This window comes from Ylistrum balloti, unplaced genomic scaffold (genome assembly GCF_031769215.1).
Source record: "Ylistrum balloti isolate Yb309-2 unplaced genomic scaffold, AGI_CSIRO_Ybal_v1 Utg370706, whole genome shotgun sequence".
NCBI lineage: Eukaryota > Metazoa > Mollusca > Bivalvia > Pectinida > Pectinidae > Ylistrum > Ylistrum balloti.
The window spans coordinates 1259426-1283309 of NW_026782423.1; the positions used below are offsets into that span (position 1 = coordinate 1259426).

The 23884-nt window shown below is 39.1% G+C and overlaps 1 protein-coding gene and 1 pseudogene across 1 annotated transcript; one reads left to right on the forward strand and one right to left on the reverse strand.

Annotated features, from left to right (window-relative positions):
• The first annotated feature begins 4789 nt into the window (after positions 1-4789).
• Positions 4790-7462, forward strand: LOC132557687 (sodium-dependent glucose transporter 1A-like). Its single transcript, XM_060222206.1, has 3 exons — positions 4790-4999; positions 5483-5768; positions 6432-7462. The coding sequence occupies exons 1-3, from the start codon at positions 4790-4792 to the stop codon at positions 7460-7462; spliced, it is 1527 nt and encodes a 508-aa protein (XP_060078189.1).
• A 3511-nt stretch (positions 7463-10973) lies between these two features.
• LOC132557688 (monocarboxylate transporter 12-like) lies at positions 10974-20215 on the reverse strand (annotated as a pseudogene).
• Positions 20216-23884: the final 3669 nt, after the last annotated feature.

Below are 23884 nucleotides of genomic sequence, written 5' to 3' on the forward strand. Positions count from 1 at the left end.
TGCCACTTTTCGGACCAATATTCCATTTGTAGTTTATTTATATCGTTAACAACTCTAGCATACTCCCTTTGGGGATCTCGCTGGTTACGTTAGCTCAACCAACTACACAATGTTTCCTCTTACTTAAAAAAAAAGTTATCCATTTTGCAAAATTTTATACCATTTTGTCATTTTTTTCGTATTCTGAAAGTCTTGTATTAGTTACCGAATAGTTGAAATCTTTTTAAGAATCCATATATATTTATCATTAGTATTTCTCTTGCCTGTATGTATAAATAGATCCCGCCTGACTCTATAAACCCAACAAACAAATAAAGATAAAAACCTGTTAAATGATGCATGTTGAAATGAAAGTTATTAAAATTGTTCAAATGTCATCATCCAGCTATTTCTGAATACTTACCAAATAATGTGTCTCGAGTGCGAGATGGTCAGAGAAGAAATACAAAATATGCTTCAAAAACAAACAAAGAAAATATCGAGGTATACGCGCAATCTTCATCTCATTCAAACTCGAATTCGATGAAACTAAAGCAAAATATTATAAAAAGTAAGTTGTACATGCAGATTCTTGAAAATAAGACCGAGTGTTCGGGAAATATAAGCGTCTTCTTCTTCATCGACGACACGCGCCATGTAAATATTGGTAAATAGAAGTGAAAGTCGCGGGTGAGAATAGAGATAAAAACAATGTAACTACAAGCTATCGACATCTTGTACAAAAATCGCGTTAACAAGAACAAGCCCTTGGATGGTGAATGTGATGTGTAAACGGATAGATTGTAAGAGCAGGCTTATTGTTATTAAAAAATGATAAATTCCAGATAGTAAAATGGGAATCATTACTCTCATCATCAAGTTTGGTAAAAATTTGTCCCTGTTGCTTTCGTAGATTATTAAATAGAACTAGGTAGTTCTTGGTCCCTACCTACTGTCCATTTGAGGACAGGTCAGAAAAGCGAAATGGCCGACAAGCGGCCAACTTGTATTTTCCAGACAGGTACTAAATAAACCATACTAAGTTTTTTTATACATAGATTTTTAAGGTGCAATGATTAACAAAGTCCAAACTTCCCAAGGTTTTTTTTAAGCGGTAACGGTATTTGTTGAATTTTATTGAATTGAATAGAATCATAGAACTAAATATATTCTTAAATAGCAGACACGGTATGAATTAATTTGCATGATAAAGAAGGGGGAGAGAAAGTCGTGTAGGAAATGATAGAACACGGTAATGGGGGTCCAGCAGCGAGAACATTGTAGAACTCTCAGACATTTTACTTCAAAATAGTCTAGATGTTACACAACATCGATGTATACCTATTTCTTAGTTGATAAAAAGACGGAAAATATAGTAATTATATTTCTCATCCGTATCCAATACACATGAAAGCGACCCTGGGGTTATATTTGATTCCAATCTCAAAATGAGCATCAGTGTGTAAGCCAACGTGAAAAAGACAGAAGGACTACTGAATAAGGACAGATCTCTGTTTATTCCACTGTGTAATACCCTACTTATACAACAGCTTAGCCCCAAAGCTTATCAGTGTATTACAGCGACAGCATGGTTATGCGATTTTTTTCACTGATGTTTTACTGTTTTTATTGTTATTATCATTATTGCATATATATCGAATGAACAATGACAGTTGGTGTTCGCCGAAATATGTACATAAATAGAGGTTGGTTAGTAATTATGATAAAGAAAATCCTTAACTTTTGATCAACTGTCTGGATATGTAAAGTTTGTGTCATATATGAAAACGCATACGAACAAACACCGTCGCCTGTAACCAAAAATGGCTACCGGCCTGAATCGGTAGCAACAATGTTGGCTATCAATGTCACTTAATTCGTAATGCTGTATAGACTTTGTTATCAAATAACATTTGCCACACCCATGACAAAATCCGGTGCTGGCAAACTGGGATTTACTTACCGTGTCACTTATGTCGCGGTCATAGATCTGCCCAACATCACGTCTTCGTGTTTACAAAAAACAAACAAGAAAGTACTAACATGTTAACATAGTTGTAATCCAAACTCAAGTTCAATAAAACTAGGACAAAATATGAACAAATGAAGGATTTACACACAGACTCTTGAAAAAGTAAAAGGATTATATAAGACCATGTGTCAAGGAAAGTAAGCGTCTTTTGCTGTATTTACGACAAACTCCATGTATACCTTGGTCAATTCAAGTAAGCAAGCCACGTTCTCAAATGAGAACAAGGTATGCAACAACGGAACTTACAGGCAGTCTAATAAGCATCAAACACGTCCAGCTTCAAATCACACAAAGAAATTAATATTTCTCGATGAGATCGTTATGATGACTTCCCAACAATATTCATCAACCTGCATCTCGTGAAACCTTGTGTTATGAGTTTGTATATAGTTGACGACAACTTGCACGCAAATAGTGATATTGGGAATAGGCATTTGCATATCAAATCATCTGTGACATGTAAAAAAAACCGTAGGTTGGGGATGCAAATGATGCAGGTATGTTATCATAGAGACATGGAAAATTCACAATAGAGATATTAAAATTGTCATGCTTATCATACCGCTTGGTGGGGCCTTTGTATCCTATATTGATTATCTCTTCAATAAAATCAGCCTCGTATAAAAACTAGAACAAGTCAGTCAACAGAGGGACACTGTTTATTCCCACAGGTATGCCTTTAGTCTGTTGGAAAATCTAACCAAGAAAATGATGACGTGACCAGAATCTCGATCAGTCTCATGATTTCGCCCTTCGTGTATTTCCTTTATTAATTCAGACGTATTTTTCACAAAATATGCTTTAGTATAGCTCATTATCATATGTTTGTATCGTTCATCCTTCTTGGAAAAGTAAGTTCTCATAAAAAGTTGAAAAAATCCGACACGCATCCGTCAAAATAAATCACGTGACATTTCGCTGCAAAATAGACTGTAACGGTACTTGTCTAGAAAACAAATGAAACTGACAGTTCTCGGAAAAATAAAAGCATTTACACAAGCGAAAAGCAGTGTAAAACAAGTAACGAGATCGGACGGTGACATTTTAAAACAAATTTTAAATATAGCTGATAGTTATATGTTTTGTAAACTAACGAGATGTGTAAAACGTCAAAAAGCTACATTTTTATTTTGTATTAAACTGCCAATGTATCGTTTAAGGCCAAGGTTGGTAGCTAGTGACGATACATATCTCAGTGCTTAACCTTTCTTTACTACTGATTGTGAATACAACATCTATTTAACATTGGTGACCGTTAATAGAGTAACCTTTGTGTTTCCTTAGACCATTTCTATATAGGTTGTATGTATTATAACGATGAAGAGGCCATTTTGATTATATACACATAGGGTATAGCTAGAAAAGATATGATACTTTGTTTTATTTAATTGTTACCAATAAAATATAGAGAAAATGAAGAAAAAACGTGTTTTTTTTATCTTATTTTAAGTTTTTGTTACTTTTGCAGACCTACACCAAAGAAAATAGAGAACACAGATCATCTTATAAAGTTGACAAATTAAAACACACTGTACGAAAACAAATATCACCATGTAGGGGTTGTTATCTTCAATTCCACGGTTAATTTTTATTTTCGTGGAAGTCAGCAAACAATGCAAGTCTGTAAACCAAATTACTTCATCAGAGTTCTAACCAAATCCCCAACCGAACATCTTGAAAGTGCATGTAGACATTTCAAGTGGATTCGTGTCAACGAATCTCTCAACATTTCAAAGCAAATTTTGTCTGATAGTTACACAAAATAGTAACCTTTTCTATGTTAATATAAAAAAACCAATTAACATTGAAATTTATTTTTGTGTTTATATATTTTTACCGATTTTTTCCAAAACACGAACTATATTTTTTCGCATAATGCAAAGCTATAACGAGTGAGTAGTGTCCGAGAAAAGTATTCGTCATTTTATTTCTGTTCTTAATATGCTAGTATTTGGCAATTTTTGCTTGTAATGTAATGAATAGAATATTTGATATAGTCTTCAGTAATGACAAATATTAAACATAAGTGTTTGTATATGTTTTTGGTAGAGTCGGTTGATTCGATCAGCTTGTTACAACGTAGAAACAGTATGCAGTCAGATGCCGAGACATCATGCTATACCTTTAATGATGGAAATCATAAAACATGCGTTTGAATTAAGTTCCAGATTATATTGTAAATACATATATGAAACATAAGCATTGAGACACCGTTGATCAATGTCTAGTAACAAAAGTCGTGACCGACAATATCGATAGAATGACTTATATCAGAAAGTAGGGCACTCTCGCATCCCAATTTCACAATACGTTAATATTTCTTTAAATTGTATTCCAGTATTTGATGTCCCGGCATCAGACGTTAACAGAAGGTAAGTAATCCCGATCAATTATGTTTTGTGCGATGAGTGCGGTGCAGGAAGTGCAGGTTGTGCAGGCGCTGTATGCAAAAATATAATTAAGCCATTTTTAGACATTTCGATTTCCTTTAATTAGATGTTTTGATGAGTCTGAAATGCTGTAAAGCACATATCAATTATAATTTACAGTACAAATGAACCACATGTGTTGTGTATATTTTTACATAAAATAGTAGATAGGTTAGAAGTATATTTAACTATCTTCAAATGTGTTTTGATAATCACTTATGCTGTTGACATACATATGTATAAAATGTAATAAGTGGGGTATAACACCCACACATGATGACGATGTACGTGTCTAATACTTGATATATGTGTAAAATATGGTGATACTTTTGAATAGAGAACACAGAAAATGAATGAGGAGAGAAATTGCTCGGATGGTTCCGAACATGAAACGACGTCTTTTCAAGAAAGCGATAAAGAGGATGCAAAAGAAAAAAGTTGTCCCAAAATTGTTGACGAGAACAAAAGTCGATCCTTTATAGCAGAACTTCGATGTAACGATGTCACCCGTTTCAATGCCCTTCTCAGCTTCTGTGTCGCCTTCGCGTTTTCTATGCTGGTTTGTGTAATCTTGTTTACGAATGTGTATATTCCATGAGACAATATAACTATTGCTGTACTGCAATGTATTTTTTTTTCATTTAATTAAATGTCATCGATGCTTGATTCGTTTTATTTTATATCAAAGAATTTTAATGTCTCTAAAACAAAGTCGACATCACAAAATTGTATCTTCAGAGATAACATCCTATCACTAATCTGATCGCATCAATTATGATTTTACTTCCATTCTAAATATATCAATGTGTATGCCGAAAACCATGACGACACTGTACATATGTTTGTCCATATTTGTATACCAAAAGAAGTAGATTTTCGCTAGTTTAACAAAGAGACCACGAAAATGTCCGCCAAAACCTACAATGTGTTAAGCTTTCAAGATGACGTTGAGACGATAGATATACCTATAGGTGAGACTACCTTACTATCTTATCACATTCGTTATACACCTGTAATCATAAATGTTTTAACCCATCACCAGGGATGGAGAAGTGGCCAAAATGGACCAGCCTTTCTAGACCTTATACGCATTTCAGGTACAGACCTGGAAAGGGGATCTGTTTACAGGAGTGTATTCTTTGCTGGTAATATACTAGGATCTATATTCGGTGGAGTGTTTTACTCGAAAGTAAACAAATATTTGATGCTGATGGTGTCCTTTACAACAAACACTCTCCTTCTTGCTCTCATTCCTTGGTGTTTCCATTATGAATCCATGCTAACTGTTCATGCATTTCACGGTATATGCAATGGTGTGATGAGTGTAGGTGAGTACTTTTTCAAATGATCAAATTAACAAAACTGATTGTAGATTTAATGACCTTCACATTTAATAATATTTTTCATAACAATTTTTCACTGTACAAAATTACAGTTACTAATTTCCATTTGATGACGACACCCATGGCGGGTGTTGTCGATGAAGCAGAACACGCTTATTCTTCCGGATCACCTGGTCTTAGTCTCCCTTGTGCTTTTTCAGGAGTCTCTTTGTAAATACATCTTTCGTTCATATTTTGTCCTAGATTTATTGAATTTGAGTTTGGATTATAATTTTGTTGACATGTTGGTTTTTTTTACACTTTCAACCACCAGTAACACTGACGAGCTATAATAGGTATATATAATATATTGCATATCAATGTTCTCTTTCTACTATTCAAGCTCTTCCAGTTGATTTTAAGAAACCCGGGGTGTGCTGTAGTACTACATACCATGTTTAATTACTAATAATTAGTTGGCAACAGTGAATAATAAAACAAGACATTTAAAAAAACATCTTTCCAGTCTAAAAATCCCTGCTAAATCTATCAAACTATAAGTGGACTCGTTTTGATATAATACAAATTTTTTTTCGTTATCTGTGTGTGTTTTTTCAGATTTTTCGACAAATATCACAAATTTTTATAGACCATGATTCTTTCATTTAGTATTGTCAGCGATTGCAGTGGCGATATGGGGTGCTACAGCGCGGGGAAGAGTTTATCTCAACATCTTTTACGCCTCCTTCTCGGCAGCGGGACTGATTTCACCAGTGATTACCTCCCCTTTTCTGTTGGCGACACTAACGGACGTTCCTGTTCATGTTACACTGCGGAATTCTTCAAATATCGCCGGCAGCGAATTCAAGAAAGATGATCTTATAAATGAACTAAACATGTCATCCGCAAATTATAATATTTATTCTAACAGTACGCGGAATGACACTCCAACATCCAATATCTTCATCGCATATTCTATCTCGGCTGGCCTTTCTTTGATTTCAACTGTTCCTTTCATTATTTTATACTTTAAAGCTCCTGTGAAGAACGGTGAAGGTTCATTTGATAAAAAATCCAAATTCATTCAGGATCACTTACCGTTAACTTTAAAAGTACTTCAGGTAGTTAACATTGGAATATTTTCCATGTTATATATGTCACTAAATTTCACATTAGGAGGCTATTTGGCTACTTTCTGTGTTCAACACATGCGGTGGACAAAGGCTTCTGGCGCGTGGCTGACATCAGTGTTATTTTTAGCGATGCTCGGTGGAAGAATAGGTGGTGCCTATCTATCTCTCTTCTTTAAACCTCTGAAGATGCTTGTTCTCTCAACTGTCCTTCATGCCGCTGGCTTAGTTGGACTTTCATTAAGTGGCATTTTAACCTTTGATGTAGGAATATGGGTATCTGTGTGCGTCATAGGGATTGCTTTGAGTCTGATGTGGCCAAGCCTGACGAGTTGGACGAATGAAAATTTACTTCCGGTTCGTGGTAGGATGGTGACATATCTTATGTTAACTGGATTCCTCGGGGCACTTTTGAGCCCTTTGCTGTTCGGTTACATGATGGAGGAGATCTCCACTATTTGGTTTTGCTTCTTGAGCCTGGCGAAAGCTGTTGGTACAATTATCAATGTTATATTGATGTTTGTGTATACACAATATCTAAGAAGAAAACGGACAAGATCAGAACTTTAAACAGAAAAAGTTGGATATCGGTTTCTTTTAATATCATAACGTTTTGGGGATCTAATGCGAACGTAATTAAGTAGGAATAGAGGTTATTATATCAAGAGTGTCAATTCTCTAGAAAATATTATAATAAATTTTATTTAAAAAATCCGTAAATGTTTTATTTTATTTTTTGAAATATAAGGATGACACGAGTATCGGTTGGGTTTTGCCCCAACGTCACAAATTACAAATATTAGGGTTTTAATGCTTTATCATGAAGACGATATCACAACTGAAAAAAATCCAAATACAGACAAATTGTTTCTTGACATGAACGATTTTGGATTCCTAATCTGGAAAACCAGGTCATAATCATACCAACAAAAATAATTAGCTCTTTCTGGCGGATAAACAAAGTATGTTCATATATGATATCATTGTAAGTTTGATGAATACTTTACATCGATAATAGCTCATTGGGTATTTTATTTCTCTGTTAGTTTGATGGGTGTTTACATTAATGTTACTGTTAGTTCGTTGGGTATTTTACATAGCTTCTTTAGCTTGATTGGTATTTTACATCAATATATCACTGTTTGATCTGTGAGCATTTTGAATCAGTAATAGATCAGTTGTTATTTTGTAATGCTATTACTTCGGTTTGTATCTTATTTAACCGTTACTTATATTTCGGCGAGTATTTCATATCACTGTTACTTTAATAGACATTTTACATCAGTAAAGTTTAGTGTCTGTTTTGTGGAATAATTGTAGAATATGTAATTGCATTTTAAATTCTCCTGGTATTGTTTGTTTATGATCATTAGCATTATGTTATATATTTCTGATATACACGGGGAGTTCATTCGTTGTGTTAAGATAAACAAATCTATCGAGTAGCGAAATTAGAAGATAAATGTACATCATAGTTTTATATCAATATCTAATCTAGGAAAAACATGGAATATACGTATCCTGGAACATAGAAACATTATGCAAGTTTTTCCATATAGTTACTGAATGAAAAATCAAAGATAAGAAAAATAAAGATTAGTTCAGGGAGGTCACGATTTCGTACTCAATTAATCGTCGATATTAAATATTAAATCTTACATCTTCTGTGTCACTTGACCTACCCTATTTCTTCAATTTGGACGAGAAAGCATTGCACAAAGCTATTGTTTTCGAATACGTTAATTAAGCGTTTTTTATGTTTTAAAACATAAATATGTGTTCAACACAATTGGAGGAGATCAGTGTTTGCAGCAGCTGGAAGGAAGTAAAAAGTTAATATTCTCCATGTCTATCACTACAAATATACATATATTTTATCCTTCTCCAAAAACATGCTTTTTCAGTTTAAGTTAATCATGTTGATTTTGAATTGAATGATTTATCTTACACTTGTTTTATTTCAATATTTCTTTTTCTATTATTGAACACTGGTTTATAACCTAATGCATATCCAATAATTATGTGTGTATTCATTTAAATCGTATATTTCCCATTTGTATTCAATTATTAAAATTTTGTATTGTATAGTGTTTCTATTTTAATTCTATATCTTGCATTCACATTCGATTTGTGTTATTGCTTAATTTCACATTACAAGGTAACATAAATCTCAGATACTTGTTACGATTATGTACTTTGTGAATAGTCATGACTTCGTTGACACGTTAAATAAGAGAGTTTTACTGATTTTAAAGAAGGAAAGTGCTGTATAATAAATCATTTAGATCTAATGGCCCTTACATTAATCTAATACAGATTTTAATACAAAATTAAAAACAGCAATCATCTGGGTCATCCGGAGTAAAAGGTTTGACTTATCAAATTCATTTTTGTGTCATATCATCGTTATTTTTCCCTCAAGTACACATTTACTTACTAGTTATATGACGTTTCGAGATTAAAACCAGTCGTCACCTTTCACTTAAGACGTATTCGTGAATCATATATAACCCTGGTAATCCTGACACTGTAGAAGGCTGATAAACACTGACGCAAGCATTAAGTTAGGAAGAATATCATAATATGGATAAATAATTAAACACAACACCTTTTTTCAGTTTATGATAACACAGAAATAACCTTATCCATTTTCTAATTGATGCTTTGGATGGTTTTTGATACTAAAAAAATCATCCTTTTAATAAATACGATTTTTATGAAAGTTGCGCTCAGAAATAATCGATAATGTTGCTTTATGCCTCCCCTATCTTGTCACATAAATAACTAAAATTGACGTGGAAGAATATGATCATTGTATGGTGAGTTTTGATGCACAAATTTACAAATTAAAAAAGAAAAAAAAACAAATGTACAATTTGTTACAAAGATTTTTAAAATCACAAGTATCACTGATGAGAATGCATATCCCTTTGCGATCGTAAGCAAATGTGGTATAACCTCAGAATGTGCTGCAATGTGATACCATTTGAACGCTTTCGACCTACGTCGTTACAACCTTCACTACCTGATTATAAATCAATAACGTGTGTGGACATTTTTGCACTTTGAACGTTATAATAATCTGATACAAATCACATTTGAAAGATCAATTTTTGTCAGTAAGACTAGCAAGTGTGTTGAGTTTAGTAAATGAGAACTTAATTTAAACACGCGTAAAAATGGCTGCTTTTTCATGCTAAGTGGATTTGTTCGGCAATTGTATGATATACGATATATGATATATGATAGAAGAGACCTCCGCTATTGGTTTGGTTATTTACACTTAAGAAAGGTCTGTATAACAGTTTTCGTATTTATATACTCTGCATTTCAAAATGAAAATTATGCAAGAATATAATTAATCATTATTTCAAGGAGCGTATATATCGGGTGTACATCCTAACTAGAACTATGATAAAAAATCTTTGTATGAATAAGAAACACGGTGAAGTACCTTATTATTGTTATTTATCTTAAGCATATACTTTCTCTGATACTTGCAATGAAATGAACAAACCTCTGTGTGTATGCCTTTAGTTCAATCTGTTTTGGGGAAATGTTAAACAAAAACATATCAAAATTAAGATATTAGTTTCTAAAATGTTTTTCATTCTGGTTATTAGAAAATTATAACATGTAAAGCTGATGAAATACATGTTCGTTATGAAAGTATAGCTAGAAATGATGAGTTTGAAAAAGTTCCTTGATGAAAGTATTCCACTACAATATAACAGCTCTAATTGTAGTTTGTGTATGTTGATTATTATATAACATTTTTGGTATGGACACGTTATATAGCGTTGTTCTTATTCTCTAAAAATGATAATGCGTTAAATTTTGATAGCGACAACGTACGTTTGGTATTTTATTCTAAAATAACAAAATCCCAAATTAATTCCATTATATATACTGAACTTCATGTACAAACAATGTATTTTGGAAGCTTCCGCATGATTCTGCATGTGCTTGTCTTTGTTTCAAGTGCAGTGAAGCAAACAACTATTTGACAACAATGATTCAAATCCTTACACTATTGCCATCGAATAGATTCATACCATTCGCGTTTATGGAATTTTAAATGTTACATGTAGGTGTTAACTGTAAAAGAGGAGCTTGTATAATGATCTCCCTGGTCCTCAATGCTTGTTATAAACTGCATTGTTTGCCGCCTTTTGAATTTCCACCGCATAATCCTTCTTAGTAGTAAGCATAACAACCCGCCAACTCCGAAAGTAGTCCCTGAGAGGTAGAATGGGATGAAATTGTCTCCCTTTATGTCGGAAAGAAATCCTGAAACAGGCGTACGATGATGTTGATGTTGTGAAGCGAGTTCTACTCTACTTTCTTTCTGAACAACGTATCAAAAAGGATATTTGTGTAACAAAGTTCGATGGTACGTTTCTGTTTTAAATTCATAATTAAGAAAAACTTATATAACATTTGATTTAAACAAAAGTATAATGTGTTATCATTGTTGACGATTATATTCTAACATTTAAAATAAGATTAACTGTACTGCGGAAATAATTAAACTACCTGCTAACGGAGATCCAAGAAGCGAACTCAACCCAATCCAACAGTAGATGAGTCCGAGGGTATTAGGAAGTTTGTCTTTCCCATTTACCTCTATCACGATAACAGACAGCAGTGCAATAAATATTCCTGAAAGTAAAAAGAGGAAATACAAGTCAGCAGAGCTCAGGGGAAATTTCAGGCTTACCCATTTCATTCGTTATGTGTTGAACTTGTTTCAAGTTATATTTTGGTTGCATATTAATTTTGACCCAAATATACCGTATACAATTTCATTCTTGCAATATTTATAGTTGTGGTGTTGCATGTCGAACAAAAGGATGCACAGAGTGTTCTTCATGCATTTACAAAAAAAAGAAGTAGAAGAAAGAAACGTTTCCCCCTGCAGTACACCTTAGCTGTAAGGAAAGGAAATAATGGGATATTTGGTCAAGCATTACACCAAGAATGATCTCCCTTCTGGACAATCTACCCTAAAATCAGCCAAGCGGAACGATGTCATTGTCTGACTTGTGAGCTTTAGTCCAAATCACGAGGCCAGGCCGGATTTTTTTTAAAATGAATAATTTCAACGGATGCTCTAAGTTTAGCCAGAATAATTATCCACGTTGGCATTTTGATTTCGCCATTGACCGAGAGGCCGCGCTTAATTCAGAGGGATAGAGCAACTGCCATGTTGATGGATGGTCATAGCGAAACTGCTGTTGCACGACGTTACCTTTGTACAATTAACCGTCTCGATACACGGTTCCAGATTACTAGGTTAGTTTCCGATCATCACAGGAGCGGTCATCCGGGTGTAACGACCGCACGACAAGACAGGGCGATTCGATTATTGCACTTGCGCTACAGATTCAAGACTGCTGTAGAGACTGCGTCTCATACATTAGGTACTCATGGCAGACCCATTAGTGCTCAATCCGACAGGAACCGCTTGTCTGCCGAGAGAATCATTGCGCGCTGACCTTATGTCGGACCACCACTGACACCACGGAGACGGCAATTGTGTCTTGACTGAATGCACAGACATGACCCAGACATGTTTGGGATGCATCGGTGGAGGCGTGTGATGTTCACCGACGAGTTTAGATTAGATTGTATCGCTCAGACTGAAGAAAAATGGTATATCACAGCGTTTCGCCGACATATGCGGTGGGGCTTCTTTAATGGTTTGGGTATGCATTTGCGATACAACATTCAGCCTCTGGAATGGCCCCCATATAGCCCCGACATGTCTCACATTTAGCATCTGTGGGATTAGCTGGACAGGTGTATTAGGAAACGTCAAAAATCCCCGAACTAACCGCGCCTATTTGATCGCAGCATTAAAACAAGAATGGAACAACATTCCCTTAAGGCGAACTGAGTTTCTTCTTTTGTTGAATATATTATACAGATATTTAAAATTTTATATGTAAACATAATTGTACATAGATTTGCATCAAAATTATACAAACCCATGACTGCACCAAAGACAACTGAATAAACTGCAAGGATTCCAAATAAACGGTAGTATGACACAAAGCACGAAGCAGCTCCGCCAACCATGAGTGCCAAACTGTTGATAATTAAACAGTCCGCCCATGACTGGTCAGACACTTTACCAATCACAACCTTTGTTACAGTGTTGGAGATGCCAATGATGGATATGAGAAGAGCGCCCTCACTGGCTGACATATGTAAATCAGTTGCGAGTGCCGGTAAAAAATTAAACGGAATGTAAAATCCTACAAACACAATTTTGAGAAATTACCTGCATATTCAAAGTATGTTATTTTACTATAAAATTGTTATCTTCGATCAATATCGAGCATTGTAAAGAAAAAAGAAAACCTGTTCTCGTTTCATATATCAGTAAGAAACATATTCAATATAATGGTAAACATTAGGGTTACACGTGTTCATAAGGAATAAGTAATGATTGCTTTATAAGTATCATCTTTTTGATTTTGTTTGTCTTCCAATATTTCAATCGTATAACGAATCAATAGATAAACGCAAAATTTGCAATATTATAATGACAGCATGCCATTGATTCTGTATAGCATAACTCTAGAGCCTAAGATTAAACCCTGTGTGTGTAAAATCATAAAAAAAACTTACCTATGAATACAAAGGAACATGATAATATGTATATCATCAATTTGAGATTTGTGAATAACGAGCAGATAAACGTTTTGATAAGATTACAAAAACTAGGGTTCTCTGTTGTGTTATCATTGTCAGTATCAGTATTTGATTTGTTGTCCGATTCCAGAGGTCGAAAAAGAGCAGCAAATACAACTCCATTCAGAAGTATTCCGGAAAGAATCCATGTAGCACCTTTCCATCCATATGTCTCGATAAGTGTCACAGACAAAGGTGCAATGACTAGACTTCCTATTCCAGTACCACTAACCGCCATCCCAGTGGCAAACGCACGTCGTTTTGTGAAGTAGGAACTAACCATTACAATAGCAGACATATACATTAACGCGAATCCAACACCTGCAAACAGAAAAAATAAAACCGATGTAGGGAATTGGTAAGGAAATTCAATAGATATTGTTCTGAAATATGCCGAGGTTTTTTCATGTAAAACCAATTTTCATGAGGTAATACATAATACCATAACTTTAGTATGCAAATACAGTACCTACACCCATATTTGTATCCCAACAACAAAAGATTCAAACAATCCCGCCCTCCCTACGATCCATGAGCCATCACGGCAGGAACATGAGTGATCTCCCTTCCTGTTACCTCTATGACTGCCGACGAGAGTGAAGGTGTCTGAGCTGAGTACTTTTCTTACTCCTTCTCTTCGTACTGCTATTGTTGTTTGAGTATATTGTCACTCCCGTAGTAGTCTATAACCCATCTCCCAACTTAAATTGCGAAATTAAGTATTGTCATTTGTTTATTTGACAGTTTTTCCGGTCGTGTTTTCCTCCACGTGTTCGAGTGCGTGACCAAGTGTCTCGTCGTTCGGATTTTCGTGAGGTTGGAATTTGTTTTCTAGCTGCTTCGTCGGCCGTTTTTTACGACCGTTTCTTTTCTTCCTCTAATAACCTTTATGGAGCAACCCAAAGAGGGGCAGCCAGGCAGATAAGGAAGAGGGGAGGATAGGTTGGGACTCTATAAAGTTATGGAAAGTATTACTGTTCTGGTGACTAGAAGCCAGACAGCCCCTTAAGCACAGTCAAAGTAGTAGTTAGGGAGAACAGAGTGTCAAAGAGAAGGAAGGGACCTCCCCGTGTAAGAGCAGTTGTACCCACGTGCCGACGTACGGAAAGCCTTGCCACTGGGCTAACGAGGAGGCACAGCCACTGACTGTGCCACCACCAGAGGTCCTAATGAATACAGGTCTTCTGAGAGGAAAGCTAGGGATCGCAGATAAAACATCTGCCCCGCCAGAATGTTGCAGACATGACCTCCTAAAAGGATGACCCATTGAGAAGGGCCCAGGAGGCAGCGAGGGTCCTGACCTCATGAGCCCGCACTTTCACTCTCGCCCAAGCCTGATTATCAGAATGCTCGTAAGCATATTTAAGCACCTGGCAAACCCACCTGGAAACCGACTGGGAGGAGATATCTCGTTGCCCTGTTTGATGGGCAAAAACAGATGGGATCGAGAGCCGCGAACCCCTAAGAGCCCGACAAGAACAAAGCAACCCATCTCCATCCTCCGAGCTAGTCAAAGCCGGGATCCTGATGGGATCGGGCGAGAACCCAGGGACCTGTTTCTTCGCTTAAAAGGAAGGGTCAGTTAGGAGAGTCACGGCAGCGTGGCCTCTGAACCAACGTAGACAACAGGGGAGCGACGATAAGACGTGGACCTCACTCCTCCTACGTCCAGAGGCTAAAGTCAAATGGAAGACTGCCTTGAAAGTTACAAACTTTAACGAGGCAGACTCCAGAGGCTCACAAGGAGCCCTAGTCAGGGAATCTAGCACCAGGGCCAGATTCCACTGTGGGGCCAGCTGCCGAACTCTGGGTCTATCCAGAGCGAAGCCTCTGATTAGGGCAGAAAGAGAGGAGGACGAACCTATCTCTTTCCTGTCATAAAACGCAAGGACACTGATAATAGCTATACGATAGCCAGCGATAGTGCCAGGTGCCAGATTGCGGTCCCTAAACAGAGAGAGTAGAAAATCCGCAATCAACTGCACAGAGGCTTCGAACGGATCAACCTCCCTGCCGACAAACCAATCACAGAAGATATCTTCCAACGTGACTAGTAGACGGCAGAAGATGAAGCCCTGATTGATCGCGCGATGCGATCTGACACCTCTCGAGAAAAGCCTGCCTTGGCACGCGTGAAGGTGGAGGATCTCTGGTCGAGAGTGTGTCGTTCTGGACAGAGGCTGGCGAAGGAGATTCGGTCTGGCGGGGAGAGCCAAGGGCTCCTCCACTAGAAACGACAAGAGCTCCGGAAGGGCTATCAGAAGTAAGGAGCAGTGATGCTCCTGGAACTTCTGTAGCACCCTGCCTACCAGATTGAAAGGAGGGAATGCATATGCATACATCCCGTCCCAGTCCAGAGAAAGGGTGTCAACAGCCCAAGCCTTTGGGTCTAGGACCGGAGAGACGAAGGTTGGCAGCTCATTGTTCAGGGAAGTGGCAAACATGTCTATAAGAGGTCTGTCCCACACCTGACAAATCCCCTTGAAAATCAAGGGACACAGCTGCCATTCCGTCAACAACGGCTGGCGGCGCCTGGAGAGAGTGTCCGCCAACACATTCAGCCTGCCAGGAAGATGCTTGACCGCTATGGTCAACTGCATGTCCTGGCAGAGAAGAAGGAAGCGGATGGCGAGGGCACACAAGACGTGAGACCTGGTGCCCCCTGCCTCTCCAGACACGCGACACTGTAGAGGTGTCGGTAGCCACAAAAATCACTTTGAACAGCAGCATACCCCGAAAGCACCGAACACCACCTGGTCCACCGATTTGCCGGGCCAGGCCGCTAACTCTCTCGATCCCAGCCTTGCTGGTTGAGAGGCTAGCTGCCCGTCATGCGTGACATAGTCGTTGGCAGAAGCCTCCGACAGATCACCAACGCCGAGTTGCAGCCCAGTTAACCCGGGAGCATGGGTAGAGGAAGAATTCTTCTCCATTACCCGAGCCCGTTCAATGGCCGCCAAAGAACCTAAAAGGGTGGTGGACTCGGGAATGATGAAGAAGGCGGTGGGCATACCTCCACCCCGAGAATACGGGAGACATCGGCCCGGATGACCCGCATCCCGGACAGAGCATGCTGAGCCTCAGCTTCAGCAGCCTCGGGACCATCTTCCCCCTGGGAACCCTTCTCACCGGTTGGGTCGTCATCAGACGACACGGATAGGTCAATGTCCGAGCACCCCGGAGAAAGATGAACAACATCGTCTAACTCTGCCATGCCCGCGCCCTCCTCCTCGATAGGGACCGAAGTCTCTATGGGAGGAACAGGGGCCATCGGAGGAGCCGACACCAGAGAGTGAGGTTCTTCCATACAGCGTTTAGACGCAGAGCAGACGGGAACTACCGGGAACTACCGCCGAGTCAGGGTCAGGTTGTCCCCCCTACTCCAGGGCGCGCCTGGACAGGGGGGACCACCCCCTGCTCGAGGGCGGAGCTCGACGAGACGAGAGCACCCCCGGCATGAACGCCTAAAACACCTACCGGTTCAGAACCGGAGGCGGAGGACTTAAAAAGCTTACTTCCCTTACCGGAAGAAGAGGACGAATCCCTCTCCCGGCGGGAAGTTCGCCGGACAGGCATGGGAGCCTTGGCAGTCAGACACGGCGAAGTCTGGCAGCAAGGTCGGCAAAGGGGACAGGCATCATGGGGGTCTCGTAACACCCATGCGCTGACCCCCCAGTAAGACTGCACTGCAAAAAAGAAACGGTCGTAAAAAAACGGCCGACAAAGCAGCTAGCCAACTTCACGAAAAACGTGGAGGAAAACACGACCGGAAAAACTGTTAAAATAAACAAATGACAATACTTAATTTCGCAATATAAGTTGGGAGATGGGTTTATTGACTACTAAGGGAGTAACAATATACTCAAACAACAATAGCAGTACGAAGAGAAGGAGTAAGAAAAGCACTCGGCTCAGACACCTCCGCACTCGTCGGCAGCCATAAAGGTAGGAGGAAGGGAGATCACTCATGTTCCTGCCATGATAGCTCATGGATCGTAGGGAGGGCGGGATTGTTTGAATCATTTGTTGTTGGGATACAAAGATGAGTGTAGGTACTGTATTTGCATACTAACGTTATGGCAATTATTACTGAAATGAAATCAGGCATTTAAAAACGACGGATATTCTATGGATTCGCAGCTCGAAAAGTATCCGAAGTTACACATCTACTAGTAAATCATAGTTTTTGCGCTGAAGAATATTCATAGAAAAATGTAACACTACTTAGTAATGAAAGATATACATCACATAACAACCAATTTATGTCAATTATTAGAATACTCGTTAGAATATTAAACATTGGGAGTGACTTGTTAGATAATCAAACAGATAGGCTGTTAGGACAATCTAATTTTCCACACCAATATCCATGTTCAAGCAAGATGAATATAAAATGCTATAGGATAAACTCTATAGATCAAATATCAAATGCAAAATACTAATTAGAGCTTTAATGCAGTTCTAGTTAATTGTTTCATTACACTGTTTCTAATATTACATTTGCATTGGGAGACGCCATTCCCAAACCCAATATCAGCTAAGTAGTGTAGCAACGGATATAGGTGATGTGAAACATTGTCAACACTTGTCATCCATCAAAGTTACAAACATGTAAGTGTACCATCGTGAGCTGTTATCGAGCGCAGTTGGTCACTAATTCTTTACGAAATAATGCAGTTAGGTGCAGAGATATTCGTATATATCAAAAATATGCCCATAAATAGTTAAGACGTCCATAAAGCTTACATCAATTAAACCCGATAGTATAAAATCTCTTGGGAAAAATGTTAGATAATACATACATGCTAACTGCACCTTCCGATATATGTTTACAATGTAACCCTGGTAAAACACTAGCCGCAATATACCACTCGGCTAGAGAGAACTTCTCTTTAGCTCGATTGGTTGAGCGTCAGACTAGTAAGCCAGGGGTCCCGGGTTCGATTCCTAGCGGAGGCATTGAGATGAAAAATTACCTCTGTTACAACAATAAGATATAGTAGTGCAAAACAATTAATGAATGGCACCCTATGCTGGAAAGAAATACAAATAGGAGAGGTGTGGAGAAGATACAAGATAGTGCAACAGAACTTTGATAATTGATGTAGACAAGACGGGAAACACACTAAAGATCCCTTTTTTGATATGACACCTGTGGGGACACCTTTTCCTAATATTCCTGCTTAGATCAGCTTATGGCTTGCTTCTAGCACCAACAGATTAACTCTACAGATGTAGGACTTTTTTTGTGTTCAAACAAGAAGGAATGTTTTTCATCACATACAGTCGAAAAGTAGCGAACACTATAGCAGATACAAAGAAGAAACCAAACCCCGGATGCATTTCTGTATCAGAGGAAAAGACGGTACCATAAGGAGAGGCTGCAATTAGATATACTTAACAACATAGGGTACATGAAGCTAGCTGTGAATCTATACTATGATAAGGAGCCATTAGATAAATAATGGCACTGACTCATTTCGTAGTCATGACAGGAATTACAGAGTGTCTAGATAACCAAACAAATGCAGGAAATTCTTAGATATCGAGGTAAACAAATCATTATAGGGAATTAATATATTACTAAAGTATGCAGAGGCTCGGTAGACAAGCAAATGACAGTGAATCATCACACAAAGCGTAGAAATAATCCATAAGTTAAAAGTAAAATGTTCTGCTATGTTTCGCATATTCATATATGAAATCCTTTATCACGCATGGCCAACTACTATCTCAATATCAAAATCTGTGATTATTTGTCTAATCACTCAGCTACATTATATTTTGTAGTAAATTATCTATTTTATCAATTATATTGTGATCTTTTGCAGTGCCATAATGTTCCTTTAGTGTCGATGTTAGTAGTATTTCTATGTTGTGTTCCTTATTATTCTAAATCTATTCTTCAATATTCTTTCTTACATACCCATTATGACACCGTACAGCAGAATCATCACGTCAAGACTTGGGGAAAATGTAGAAAGGAATAGTCCCAGACTGGACAATATCGCTCCAAACATCCCGACACGACGACAATTGAACTTGTTTACTGCCATCCCGGCAACCGGTCCTGTTTATAACACATTCCACATTTTACAATAATGTTTCACAAAAGACCACGTCATCAACGATGTTGGATTAAACAATAAAGCATAAAGCGAATTGTTTGCCAAATTATCCTTATTTTTTTCCAGCGTCCTCCCTGGACAACCGATTTGCTACTCATCAAGACTCTCTGTTCCTCTCCGCCCATACATAAGACTTTACTTTTTCATGTACTGGCATATTAGACACGAAAACAAACCAAGTCTTGTAAAAGAGTAAAATTGTAGTTGAACACTGAAACAGGATCGACGGAAGGATTTTTCACCTGAAAATGTGTTGGATGATAGCCATTCATTAATGTGTTTCCATTTCTAGTTTTATGTACTTACCAAACATGAAAGAAATTCCGTTAGCAAGAGAACCAAGCAATTGTGTTTCCCCACTACTGCTTCCAAAATACGCGCGGTACTCGGTAAAAAATATACCAAAAGAAAGGCCGATTCCGTTTACTAATCCATTAATCATAAAAGCTGAGAAAGTGACAACCCAGCCCCATCCACCATCAGGTGCAACAGACATTGTTTTCTTGTTGGTATCACAGGAGATTTTCAAAGCTTGATAGATGCTACTGACCGTTTTTACCTTTGTCGGTCAATAAAAATATAGGTAGGTAACATTTCATGTTTCATCAGCAAGTGTGATATCACATCATGATATTTAAATAATAATGATGTATATCAAATTTTGCACAAAAACTGCGTGACAAAGTAAAGTAAGACATACCAAGGAGTGTCCCATTTCACCATGACACTGTAATAGAAGCTTGACATAGTTTCTACTTAAAATGTTGCATATGTTAATATCAAATATTGTTATGTCGTAACACAGTACACTTGTTTTCATATAAGAGCGTACACCGAAACATTGATGTATAGATCGTAGACGACAAAAATAGTTTTGTCCACGAAGAAATGTTCATCACTACGTTAGACGAGTGAGCAAACGAACATGATAATCAAATCTGAGCGACAAAATCATATTTCCATGTCTGTATTATTTTTCTATATTCGACAACTAAAACATTATATTGGTTTTGCACTCACTTACAGTAGGTTAAAATTATAATAAGTATAATACCACTAAACAAATTGTATCATCACAGTGCTAATCAGTGAGACCACAAAGCTCGCGAACCTGATACCATATGTTTATGTACTTAAATGCATACATTTAAATGTTATGAAATAAGTAATGGGATCTTTTAATTTACTATTTAACTATGTTTCTCGGTTCAAGTTAAAGGAAAAACGATCAGTGTAAAAGAAACCCCCAGAATGCAACAAAATGTTAATAAGAAACATTAGATCCTTAGTTGATAATATAGAGTTAAATTACTTTCATCCCTGACTTTTGATATAACTGTGGGAAAATATATGCAAAGAACTTGCAAAAACTTTAAAAGAGTGAGATAGACTAGCCGCTTTAGTCGTATATCTTTTCCTTATCTTTAGAGAAAGAACATATTTCTATATTATATGTTTACTTTGCTAATAATAAGACCAACAGGGGCGGTTCATTACCAATCTATAAAATAAACGTAACATTTCAGGTTCATATCTTGTTCGTTCTCATTTGGGAAAATGATATTAGTTAATTGGAGTGACCGAAATTTACATAGTGGTGGCGGAAAGACAAGTTCACAGTTTACACTTCCTTTAATTACCTTTATGGAGCACCCCACAGAGGGGCGGCCAGGCAAATAAGGAAGAGGGGAGGATAGAATGGGACTCCATAAAGTTATGGTAAGTATTACCTCATGAAAATTGGTTTTACATGAAAAAACCTCAATTTCATTTCAGTAATAATTACCATAACTTTAGTATGCGAATTCGTCTTACCGTAGTGGTGACTAGAAACCAGACATTCCCATAAGCACAGCTAAAGTAGTATGGAGGGAGAACAGAGAGTGCCAAACAGAAGGAAGGGACCTCCCTATGTAAGAGCAGGCGTACCCACATGCCGCCGTACTGAAAGACTTGCCCCGGGGCTAACGAGGAGGCACAGCACCAGGGATAGCAGATAAAAATCTGTGAAGGTATCCCTGCCCCGCTAGAATGCTGCAGACATGACCTCCTGAAAGGAGGACCCATTGAGAAGGGCCCAGGACGCAGTGAGTGCCCTGACCTCATGAGCCCGCACTTTCACTCTCGCCCGAGCCTGATCATCAGAATGCTCGTAAGCATACTTAATCACCTGGCAAACCCAACTGGAAACCAACAGGGAGGAGATATCTCGTTGTCCCTGTTTGATGGGCAAAAACAGACGGTCTCGAACTCTGGGTCTATATAGAGCGAAGCCTCTGATTAGGGCAGAAAAGAGGAGGACGAACCTATCTCTTTCCTGCCATAAAACGCAAGGACACTGATAATAGCTGTACGATAGCCAGCGATAGTGCCAGGTGCCAGATTGCGGTCCCTAAACAGAGAGAGTAGAAAATCCGCAATCAACTGCACAGAGGCTTCGAACGGATCAACCTACCTGCCGACACAACAATCAAAGAAGATCTTCCAACGTGACTGGTAGACGGCAGAAGAGGAAGCCCTGATTGATCGCGCGATGCGATCTGACACCTCTCGCGAAAAGCTTGCCTTGGCGAGGCTTCCAGAGATGGCCTCCACGCGTGAAGGTGGAGGATCTCTGGTCGAGAGTGTCGTTCTGGACCGAGGCTAGCGAAGGAGATTCGGTCTGGTGGGGAGAGCCATGGGCTCCTCCACCAGTAACGACAAGAGCTCCGGAAGGGCTATCAGAAGTAAGGAGCAGTGATGCTCCCGGAACTACTGTAGCACCCTACCCACCAGATTGAAGGGAGGGAATGCATATGCATACATCCTGTCCCAGTCCAGAGAAAGGGCGTCCATAGCCCAAGCCTTTGGGTCTGGGACCGGAGAGACGAATGTTGGCAGCTGGTTGTTCAGGGAAATGGCAAACAGGTCTATAAGAGGTTTGTCCCACACCTGACAAATCCCCTTGAAAATCAAGGGACACACAACAGTTGCCATTCCGTCAACACCGGCTGGCGGCGGCTTGAGACAGTGTCCGCCAACACATTCAGCCTGCCAGGAAGATGCTTGACCGCTATGGTCAACTGAATGTCCTGGCAGATAACAAGGATGCGGATGGCGAGGACACACAGGACGTGAGACCTGGTGCCCCCTGCCTCTCCAGATACGCGACAAATGTAGAGTTGTCGGTAGCCACACAAATCACTTTGGACTGCAGAATACCCTGAAAGGACTGCAGAGCCAAAAGAACAGCGCTCATCTCGAGCATATTGATGTGCTCCGAGAGCTATTCGCCAGACCCCTCCCTAGCGGCATCGGTCGTCGAGGTAAGCTTCCCATCCTGTCATGGAAGCATCCGTGAACAGGGTCATAGAGGGGACAGGCTTGGTCAGAGGCATCCCACGGTGAACGTTCTCCTGAGTGGTCCACCAGCGAGCGAACTCCCTGACCGACTGGGTAAGCCTCCCACTTCCTGGATGACGGAACCCAGTTGGACAGGAGGAACATCTGGAGAGGTCTGATGTGAAGCCTCCCTAGGGGGACCTCATCTGTCAGGGAGTTGAGATACCCCAGAAAACTGAGGAACCAACGTACCTGGACATGCAACCATGCGATGAAGGTCAGAGCCAGAGCCCTGGCCTTCTCGAAATTCTCTAGAGGTGGAAGGGCTAAGCCCCGAACCATGTCGAAACGGTTGTCCAGGAAGACGAAGTCCTGAGATGGGGAAACCTCTGACTTCTTTCAGGACAAGACGAGTGTCCTTCACTAGCGATTCCCTCACCAAATGGAGCATGAGGGAGTCGTCGAAATAGATGTGGACGTCTATTCCGCGTGAGTGAAGGAATCCCACGATCACCTGCAGCAACTTGGTGAACACCAAAGGAGCTGTCGTGAGCCCGAAGGGCATGGCCCGGAATCGGAAGACCCTGCCGTTGCTCATGAAACGGGGGAACTTCCATGCCGACTTCTTGATGGGGATATGGAAGTAGGCATCCTTCAGATCTACTGAAGTTGTCCACATTCCGTCCCTCACAGAGGCCATAATACCCCGTGGGGTCTCCATCTTGAAGTGAGGAGAATCTACTTGCCTGTTGAAGGGATCTATGATCGGACGCCACGCCCCGGACTTCTTCCGAACCAGAAACATTCTGGAGTAGAAGCCGGGAGTGCACTCCAACATAGGCAC